Here is an 11557-nt window from a genome sequence, read left to right on the forward strand (position 1 = left end):
GTGTGTTTGTGTGTGTGCATGTATGAGGGTTTTTCATCTACAGTAAAACACAAACAGACTCTGACAGAAGTAGTTCTGGTTAATTCATCTTTCCTGTATCTGAAATGAGAACAAGCCAGCAGCAGCAGCAGCAGCACGTGTCCAACTCCAACACTGGACAGAACAACACACTTGCATTAAAGCATCTATTGAATGTAAGAGTGTCACTGTACCGGATCTCCTGCTGGCGCCTGACCCGGGGACAGGCCTGGATCTCCTTTAGCTCCCTGCGACGGAAACAAACACGCAATATTACCTCCGTGTACAGCGTGTACGGCATTAACCGAGCTGTCAAACATGTCTGAATGGAGTTTAGCGCATGCATAGCTGTGTGTTCAGTTCAAGAAGATACATGTTCTGCAGCGCTGACGGATTAAAGCCAGCGCTAACACGGCATCTGGACACGTTTCATATGCAAAAACACATCTGCAGACGCAAAACATGCTCTCATTACAGAGTTTAGACAGAATAATCTGACAGTGATCTGCCAACTGTTCATCTGGACACAGGATTATTCTGCTTCCCTCATTGTCAGATTACTCTGCCCGTTTTAAGGAGCAACTCTCTTCATTTTGACTCATTATTTCTGAACACAGCACTATATTTGTGCTTGCTTTCTTGTTATTTAATCACTTAGACTATAAATGTGTCAGTAAAGCAGTGTTTGCAGAGTGCATTACGTGTTTTAAATGTATTATTATTTTAAAAATCTAATATTTCTGTAGGAAAAGCACATGAATGCACATGATCAGACATGCATTAACCCGCTGATGGCGTATCGGTCAGCTTGATGATGAATTAATGCACTTTTAGAAGCTTCAAAATAAAAGCCCCTACTCAACACCAGTGTGCTGCATAAAGAGCCAGCGACTCTGCCTGCAGGACGAGTAAACTGCGGGGCATTCTTCAGCTTTAGACTGAATCGTTCCTAAAATCTAGCTTACAGGACTGAATGAACTGTCGAATATTGTTCAACAAATGATCTTTTAATTGTATTTAACCCGGAGGGAGTCGGTGGGAGTTCACTGGGAGACAAGTCTGCAGTCAGGGCCTAAATTTAGCTCGTCAATCACACACAGCAGCCGTCCTGGAGGAGAGCTTTACTACTGACGGAAACACAACCACTGGCAGTGTAAAGATCTGAATCCTGCTGACTGTACACTGACACACACACACACACACAAACAAACACACACACAAACACACACACACAAACACACGCACGCACACACAAACACACGCACGCACGCACGCACACACACACACACACACACACACACACGCACACACGCACGCACACACACACACACACACACGCACACACGCACGCACACACACACACACACACACACACACACACACACAAACACACGCACACACACGCACACACACACACACACAATCATTTAGGGCGGGGCTATCAGTCATTTAGGGCGGAGCTATCAGTCATTTATTGAGGAGTTATCAGTCCCTTAGTGCAGGGCTATTAATAATTTAGGGTGGGGTTATGATTTAGGGCAGATCGGTCCATTAGAGTGGAGCTATTAATCCTTTAAGGCAGAGCTATCATTTATTTATGGAGGAGCTATCAGTCCAATTGGGCGGGGCTATTAATCCTTTATGGCGAGGGTATCAGTCATTTATGGTGCAACTATCAACCATTTAGGGCGGAGTTATCAGCCATTTAGGGAGGAGCAATTAATCCTTTATGGTGCGGGTATCAGCCATTTAGGGCGGACTATTAACCATTTAGGGCGGAGTTATCAGCCATTTAGGGAGGAGCTATTAACCATTTAGGGCGGAGTTATCAGCCATTTAGGGAGGAGCTATTAATCCTTTATGGTGAGGGTATCAGTCATTTAGGGCGGAGCTATCAGTAAAGTAGGGTGGGGCTAATAATCTTTTATAGAGAGGGTATCAGTCATTTAGGGCAGAGCTATCAGCCATTTAGGGAAGAGCTATCAGTCCAATTGGGCGGGGCTATCAGTCATTTAGGGCGGAGCTATCAGCCATTTAGGGCGGACTATCAACCATTTAGGGCGGAGTTATCAGCCATTTAGGGAGGAGCTATTAATCCTTTATGGTGAGGGTATCAGTCATTTAGGGCGGAGCTATCAGCCATTTAGGGCGGAGCTATCATACATTTAGGGAGGAGCTGAAGGTAAAGTAGGGTTGGGCTAATAATCTTTTATAGAGAGGGTATCAGTCATTTAGGGCAGAGCTATCAGCCATTTAGGGAGGAGCTATCAGTCCAATTGGGCGGGGCTATCAGTCATTTAGGGCGGAGCTATCAGCCATTTAGGGCGAAGCTATCATCCATTTAGGGAGGAGCTATCAATCCTTTATAGTCCAACTATCAACCATTTAGGGCGGAGTTATTAGCCATTTAGGGAGGAGCTATTAATCCTTTATGGTGAGGGTATCAGCCATTTAGGGCGGAGCTATCATCCATTTAGGGAGGAGCTATTAATCCTTTATGGTGCGGGTATCAGCCATTTAGGGAGGAGCTATCAACCATTTAGGGCGGAGTTATCAGCCATTTAGGGAGGAGCTATTAATCCTTTATGGCGCGGGTATCAGTCATTTAGGGAAGAGCTATCAGTCCTTTAGTGCAGAGCTATTAATAATTTAGGGTGGGGCTATCAGTCCATTTGGGCAGGGCTATTAGTCATTTAGGGCGGGGCTATTAATGATTTTGGTCAGGGCTATGAGTTTGCTAGGGTGGGGCTATTAGTCATTTATGACGGAGCTATAAGTCCATTAGGGTGGGGCCATAATTAATTTAGGGCGGGGCTATCACTCCTTAAGGGCGGAGCTACCAGGCCGTGTCTCATTTCTACTCTGCCTTCATTTGCTAATTGTCTTTTACTTTATTAGCAGCACTCATCTCTCAACAATTCAATCAGTTATCAAAGAACAACATCAGGAAATGCCCTTCATGTCTGTCTCTTTTCAGGACTGTTTCCAGTGAATGCCCATCACGATGAGGACAGAGACAATCTTAAGTTCTGTAAGACTTATACACTAACATGTAGACCAGTGGATTTGGGTTTGACGAGTGTTTCAGAGGGTTTGTTTCTCAGGATCGCAGCAGAATGACTGACTCATCTGTGGGTTTACTGGAGATTCCTCACAGTTTCCACTCCTTCATCTGCAGATCTGCCCCCGGTGGGTTTATCTGCCCTCCGGCCCACTCAGATCAGCTCTATCAGGACACCAACCACACCGACAGATCAACACTCTGTCCAAACACTCGATGGGAACAGCAGATCAGTGCATTGGGAACGTCACAACTGAAAAGACTCTGTTATGCTAATATGCTGGAGGGGAGCGCTGCACCACACTGAAACAGATCAGCCGCATTCAGTATTTCTCCAAGAGATTCTGCAATATAAACACTGCACTGCTTTAAGAGCTCCGTTAGGAAATGACTGAGTCATTTAGGCTGATTGGGGTGATTCCAGAGAGGATTAAATCATTTGCATTCAAACAACTAAATACTAATTCAAGCACTGATGAATGCAGAGCGAGGACACAGCAGAAACCAGCAGTGCTGTACAGTCATATCAGTACTGCAGACACTGATAAAGCCAATGTAAAACAGAGTAATAGTCTTCGTCATATTAATTATTCTAGAACTTTCAGCTCTACTGAAGTTACAAATAATACAGCGTCTTGTGCCGTCACTTGCTTTAAGCTCTTCTGAAATTGTCACACAGCCCTAACCCTAACCCTAACCCAATCACATACAAACACTACTCTATCATGGTGACAACGCCTGCTCGACTGCAATCCCAACTCAGCACTGCCCTGCTTGAGACGGTCGCACCAGAGGACAGTTTTGAGATTTGGCTCAAAACATTCATTCATTCATTCTCCTTCAGCTTAGTTCCTTTATTCATCAGGGTTCGCCACAGCAGAATAAATGGCCAACTATTCCAGCACGTGTTTTACAAAGCAGATGTCCTTCCAGCTGCAACCCAGTACTGGGAAACACCCATACACACTCATACACTACGGTCAGTGTAGTTGATCAGTTCCCCTATAGCGCATGTGTTTAGACTGTGGGGGAAACCGGAGCACCCGGAGGAAACCCACGCCAACACGAGGAGAACATGCAAACTCCACACAGAAACACCAACTGACCCAGCCGAGACTCAAACCAGAGACCTTCTTGCTATGAGGTCACAGTGAGACACCACTGAGCCACTGTGTTGCAGCTCACAATATAAACAGTATGCATTATACTCATCCAGCCGTGTGATGGTGAAAACACAACATCACATCAGCGAGCCCAAATACCAGCCGATAAAGGAGAAAACCAACTGCTTTAACAAGAGTAACCCAGATGTCTTCCAGGAAATGAAACGGTAATGAATCACTTCACTGGGTTCTTGAAGACGTCTCTGATCACGGAACTCAGGCCGCTCGTAATGCATTACACAAACTATGATCAATCAGTGGAGCTCACAGACGTCTGCGGTGAACACACACACACACACACACACACACACACACACACACACACACACACACACACACACACACAGACACACACAGACACACACACACACACACACACACACACACACACACACACACACACACACACACACACACACACACACACACACACACACACGTCTGCTGTCTGACTGCTGTGCCTCGTTTACGTCCTCATCTACAGCAGTTTGAGGAGCATCTACTGTTTAAAATAAACATCACATAAAATACGTGTAAAGCAGCGTTTCAAGTCAACGAGAACAAAATCAACCCTTCCTGATGAACTGGTGCCAAATATCAACAATAAGAACAGAATTTGCTGCGGTAGGAGAAGCTGTGTGAAGCTTTTCCTCATTTAATAAAGGACTTTCACCTCAATGCCGACACACAATGAACACCTGCTGGCATTTGAAGGCGTCAGGCAGGGAGCACAGGCGCTGGACCGTTCTGGAGGTCATTCTGGTTAAGGCGTTTCAGAATGACTATCGAGGAGCTCTCTTCATTTAGGCTCATTACTTCTGAACACAACTCTACATGCTGTGCTGGTTCTGAAATTGCTGACTGATTTCAGAGTTGTTTCAATATTTGTAATCAAGCCTGTTTTGCAGTGTGAATTCCTCAACTCCTTCCTTTCTCAGCTCATCGGGGACGAGATTACAGTCAGGACTAACTTTAAAACATACGATGTTCCTGTAAAGACCGAGGCGTGACCTCTGACCTCTGACCTCCAGCATCATAAACACTTCATCATTAACCTGTTTGACCACGAGCTGCACATCTGAACTCTGTGAGCGGCCGATGACGACACTGATTTATCTGATCTGAGGTCAGCCAGAGTCCATGTGTGATCTCACAGGTGCGCTGCTGAAGACGCCTGCTCTCGAGTCCACATATCCACAGTCTCTCAAACCAACAAGCACTTTACAAACAGATTGTTGAGTTCAGAAATGATGAGTCAAAACTGAGTGAGCTTCTCTCCAAAACAAGCAGAGTAATCTGACAATCGGTAAGAGATATAATCCTGTATGCGGGCTTGAGAAGTCATTTATTTATTTTATTTTCAGCTTAGTCCTTTATTAATCAGGCGTCACCACAGCGGAATGAACCACCTACTATTCCATCATATGTTTTACACAGTGGATGCCCTATCCCGTACTGGGAAACACCCATACACACTCATTCACACACACACTCATCCACTACGGTCAGTGTAGTTGATCAGTTCCCCTATAGCGCATGTGTTTGGACTGTGGGGGAAACCGGAGCACCTGGAGGAAACCCACACCAACACGGGGAGAACATGCAAACTCCACACAGAAACACCAACTGACCCAGCCGAGACTCAAACCAGAGACCTTCTTGTTGTGAGGTGATTGTGCTGCCCACTGCACCACCGCGCCGCCTGGCTTGAGAATATAAAGCATTATAATTCTTTTTTTTTAGGCAGAAGTTTGAAGTCTATCTCCTCCCAGGGCTTTAATGCTATAACCACCAAACTTGGGTCAGACCTTCAGACTTGTCTGACTCTGGTTGCTATGTCTTTTCCAACTGATTCGACATTCGGTTTTCCAAAAACTGACCCGGAAAACTCGAAAAATCCCATTGACTTAACATTAAACCAACATCATTACTCTTAGATTCATAGAATTATTAGAAACATGATCTTCCACATCTGAAGAGGCTGTCAAGCTGTGTAAAACTACACATTAAATGGGGTGTAAGTTGTACCCCTGGAGGGCACAGCACCCCAAACTTGCCCATTGCCTTACAGTGCTGGAGAAGCCCATAGACTGCCATTGTAAAGTTTGCAGACGGATATCTTCATACTGCAGTATCCTAGAGACACCAGGGCCGACTTATATCATTCATATTAGCAGGCAAGAAGCTTTGATGTATCGTCATCTTCAGCTGTCAATCAACTCCACAGCACCAAAACAGACTAACCTAGCAACCATTTAATAACAGCGATATCTCAGCACCAGAACACCATAGAGACATGGGGATTGGCTCATTTGACTCATGCTAGCAAACAGGACTTATGTTTGCTATATGCTACACATGCTAGCGCTGATTAGCAACATGCTAATAATGCTCTGCTAAGTGCTACAACAGGCTAGAAATGCTTACTACACTCTCAGAAATAAAGGTATGGGAGCTGTCACTGGAGTGGTGCCTTTTCAAAAGGTACAAATTTGTACCTAAAAGGTCCATAATAAATAAAACATTACAACAATAAACACACACACACACACACACACACACACACACACACACACACACACACACACACACACACACACACACAAACAAACACACAAACACACAAACACGCACACACAAAAACACACACACACACACACACACACACAAAAACACACAAACAAGCACGCACACACACACACACAAACACACACACACACACACATACATGCACATACAAACACACACACACACACACATACAAACACACAAACACGCACACACAAAAACACACACACACACACACACACAAACACACAAACAAGCACGCACACACACAAACACACACACACACACACACACACACACACACAGCTGTATTGTCTGTCAGCAGTAGACTGTCGGTGTGTGTGTGATGAACACACAGGTATTCAACAGGTTTGGACCTGTGGAGCTCCAGACGCCGCAGGTGATTACTGTAACACACACACACACTGATGGTGCAGGACAGCGAGCGGACACACACAACACACACTCACCTTTAGACCAGGTAAGCCAGGCGGCCCAGGGCTCCCGTGAGGACCAGGCGGACCCTGAAACACACACACACACACACACACACACACACACACTCTTCAGTATGGTGCAGAAATGAAGACGTGTGATTAGGGCTGCACGAATAATCGAGGAAAGATCTTGATCTCGACTGGCCCCTACACACACTCTTAACTCAGCTTTTCTACGATTCAGGCAACTCTATTTTCAAGTTTGTTGCACATCTGCATTTTGAGCAACAGTAGAGCCGCACACAGCCCTGATAATATTAGTGTTGTTTTACCATATATCTGAGAATGAACATTAATAATAGGCTACTCATGTTAACCTTCATCTACATTTACAGAATCCTGAGAAAATCCTGATCTTGGTTTTAAGCAGAGGAAATGCTGATTTCATTCCTGCAGCTCTTCATGTGATCATTCATCTCACACTGATCACGCTCAGCTCATTCACTCTGTTGATGTATAAAGTGTTGACAGTGTTCTCAATCATTGAGCAGAGCTGAAGACACAACACACTCAGATTAACAGATCACACACACCCCAAAATAAGAGATTCACCAAACCAGAAGCTGTGCCTCATCTGCAGATAAAATGATCCACAACACTGTGATGTCTGCTGGATGATCAGTGAGTAGACGAGCGTCTCCATCACAGTAGAGCATCTCCTCCTCAGTGTTGGAGTCTGCTGCACTGCTGGGGTTCTCCACCGTGCTGTTTGCTCTACTCTAATCAATGAGCTGCGCCTCAGAACACTAAACGCACTCATACACATGCTCTGTTATGCACATGTCCTTAATGTTTGCACATCTTTGCATTCCTGATAAGCATTTTTCTTGCATAATCCAGAATGAGCTTAAAACAGATGGATGGACACACAGCTACAGGCAACACTTCTCATCCAGAACAAACAGAGCTGTAAACACTGACAGCAAGACTGTTCCAGCACTCGACTAGTGTTACTCCTGAAGTGTGCATCAATGTTTATAGCAGGCGTGCTCAAACCTTCTTATATAGGTTTATCAAGCTGTATTACAAAGCATACATTAATAATTTAAAAATAAATAGAAAAGACTTTAAGCATATTAATTAATCCGGTACATGTTTTATAATGAATCTATTATAGTGAAAACATAAGAGCTCCATGTATACAGTATAGGGTTTCATGCTGAATCCAGTAGTCACGCTGCACCTCTCTTCATCTACAGCATTCAGTTAAAACATTTATTCATGTTTGATTTTTGTAGCTTATAAATAAAACTAATGAAAGGTTGTGTTCAATTAGAAATGACACAGTGTGTTGAATCCATTAACCCCAACACTCCCCAACATTCACCCTGTCTTCTAAGGCCCGTTTACACTGATGTGTTTTCGTTTACAACTGCATAGGTTTTGCTACGGTTACGCCGTCCGTCCACACTACGCCGGAGTTTTCAACAAACAGAGTGTTTAGGAAACGCTGGAGAGGCTGTCTTCATCCTGAAACGCTGCTGCTCCATCCCAGTGTGGATGAGGGAAACGGAGGCGGAGCTGCAGACATTCGCCTCTCTGATTGGGGCTTTTCCTCAATATTCAGTAGCCCACACACAATTAAAGTTCTGCATCCTCTCCTTCAGACTTCACAAGTTTGATCAAGGCTGCAGTCTCCCCTCCCTTAGTTTGATATGGAAAACAGACTACCGAGGACACGGGTAAATCTTTAAAGGGAGCAGTGTAATGTATAACCTCATTCACATCACCCTGCCTACGCTGTTTCACTTTCCCAACAATAAAATGTAAACTTGATTTAAGGAACTGCTATTTTCATTTTAATATTAGCAACTAAACAGACAGCAGAAATGTTGAGGCGCCGTGCTGCATATATGAGTGTCATCTTCACTGTGTGCATATTTATAACACAACTGAGCTGATAACAACTGCCTCCTTTCAGTGAACTTATGAAACACAGCCTCTCTTCTGCTGAATATCAGATTAATAATCGATTATGGCCATTATAAAAGTAGAACATGCAATAAGTTTATACATTATAGGAAATAAAGGCAAGCGATCAGTCAATATACAGAATACATTAATCATTAACTTATCTTTGCATTCAGTCAAACACGTTACCTGAGAACAAGTAATAGATTTAAAAGACCAAAGTCAGGGAATATGTCGTTAGATAAAGACAACAAGATGAATGAAATATCACGTTTAATAAATATAGTGAGATTAGATCCAGCGGGAGATGCTTGATGAGCAGTCCGACCAGCACAGCTCTCATCTGGGTAGATATGCTGCTGCGCATGCCCGAGAGAGAGAGTGTGTGTGTGTGTGTGTGTGTGTGTGTGTGTGTGTGTGTGTGTTTCAGTGTTTTGGTGTGGACGGAGAGCTGTTCAGAAACGCTGGGTGTGGACGCAGATCTTTTCATTCTAAAACGCCGTTTTAAAACTAGGCCCTGTTTACTGTACACTAGTGCAGTTTAGTTTTACAACGGTATTTTACAATGAAACTAGTGTAAAGAGGCCTTAGAGAAGCAGATTCAACGTTATAGTTACTGTACTTTCACTGTGTGTATCTGAGATGAATAAAGCTTAATCATGTTTTTATGGATTGTTAGAGTTCCTTGTGTGTTTTACTAACTCTAAATGTCTTGTTTTACTAGTGCTTGTGTGTATTTACATGTCTAACACCTAAATTAAGCATTAGGTGGTTGAAACACTGCGTAATTGTGATGATATGACACGTCTTTAGTGGAATCGAGTTAAAAAACACAAACAAAGAAGCACTTTCCCACAGTGCCTTACTGAGAGCTCTGCTCAGCGCCAGCTCTCCCGGCTAAACGCAGACTGCGACTGCTTAAACAGAGCAGCGCTCGTAATATCGAGAGAATAAATGGCAAAAGACAGCTGTGAAACGCAACCTGCTTTGACTTTTCGTAGGGAATCGTTTAGATCCCTTTTCGTTTAGATCTTTATAGGGGCAGAGTTTTTTTAGTTAACACCGTCTATCACTGAATGTGTCAGGAATACTGAAAACAAAACCAACGTAACCGCGCTGTCTTTTTCCAGCTCAGCGCCACACACGAACACCAGCAGCAGGGACTTTACACTTCTCACCTTAAAACAGAACATCTCCTGCATCTCTGTCTTCTGTAAGAGCTGAACTCTATCAGTGTGTGAGAGATGGAGAGAGGCCGTGTTCAGTCCGCTCCGCGTTGAGATAGAGTGTGCTTTTATTAATCAAACGTCCTCGTCTTGCGCAACACAACGAATCCCTTATGAATCTCGTTGCCATCGCTTTTACTAATCGATTTTTATGGATTGGTTGTTGCAGCTCTGCTGAATTGAAAGTGTTTCAGATGTCTGAGTCAGCCTGTGTGTTAGGATATCTATAGTCTAGTGTCTCTGAGACAGTGACAGAACTCACATGTAGCAGGAATAACCCTGATACAGTCATCTAAAGTCTGCAGTTGGTCTCCTCCTCCTGAGTGAATCAGTGTTTGTTTGGCGTCTCCTCATACTGCAGTTCCTCATCGCGTCTTCTCATCTAATGCTCTCCAGTGTCTGACAGCTCCCTGTAGAGTATGACTGACTGAAGCACTAGTGAAGTGTGAGGAGTGTGTTTACTGCGCACATTCTGTGTGTAAGAAACTCAGCAGACTGACAGTGTGCTCCTCAGACACATGTGATTGGCTGATTGACGATGTGTGTTCAGATCTGCTCAATGAACGAAGCTGCCAATGAAACACAGCGCCCAGCACTGACCCACTGACTTACCCGAGCTCCTCTCTTTCCAGGGGGTCCGGGCAGACCTGGGGGACCGGCGGGGCCCTGAAGAAGAAGAAGAAGAAGAACAAGTGTTTATGACGAGCTCAGAGAACACACCGTCTGATCAGATCATACACACACATTACTGACACACAGCTGAGCAGTGTGTGCACTATACACTGTAAACACAGATGGGCATGGGCCAGCACACGATCCTGACGGAGTGATAACCTCGGAGAAAAACATCATGGGGTCACAGAATTATGATCACTGCTCTAAAATCTGCTCTTATTAAATGTCTGGATGTTTGTTTTCCTCCACAGCATTGCTCAGTCTGATGTGAAAGTGTGTGTACAGAGGTTGTGTGTATAGTGAAGTGTGTATTGTACTTGTGCAGTAGTCGGTGTAGTTTACCACTCCGGGATGTTAGTCATGTACAGGTTTAAGACAGCTCTTATGTGCAGTGTCGACTTCATATTCATCATTCTGTTTATTCATGTATACCATGGA

The 11557-nt window shown here is 44.2% G+C and overlaps 1 protein-coding gene across 4 annotated transcripts in view; it reads right to left on the bottom strand.

Annotated features, from left to right (window-relative positions):
• Positions 1-11557, bottom strand: part of col24a1 (collagen type XXIV alpha 1 chain) — a 143946-nt gene that overhangs the window by 86136 nt on the left and 46253 nt on the right. For all 4 annotated transcript variants that reach the window (XR_012398847.1, XR_012398848.1, XM_073939503.1 and 1 more), the window contains exons 4-6: positions 11057-11110; positions 7281-7334; positions 213-266 (exon numbers count right to left, since the gene is read on the bottom strand). Coding sequence is in view for 1 of the 4 variants with exons in the window: in XM_073939502.1 (XP_073795603.1) it covers positions 213-266; positions 7281-7334; positions 11057-11110 (162 nt within the window). In the remaining 3 variants the exon portion in view is untranslated. The remainder of the gene's footprint in view (positions 1-212; positions 267-7280; positions 7335-11056; positions 11111-11557) is intronic.

The sequence above is a fragment of the Danio rerio genome, chromosome 23, assembly GCF_049306965.1.
Source record: "Danio rerio strain Tuebingen ecotype United States chromosome 23, GRCz12tu, whole genome shotgun sequence".
Taxonomy (NCBI): domain Eukaryota; kingdom Metazoa; phylum Chordata; class Actinopteri; order Cypriniformes; family Danionidae; genus Danio; species Danio rerio.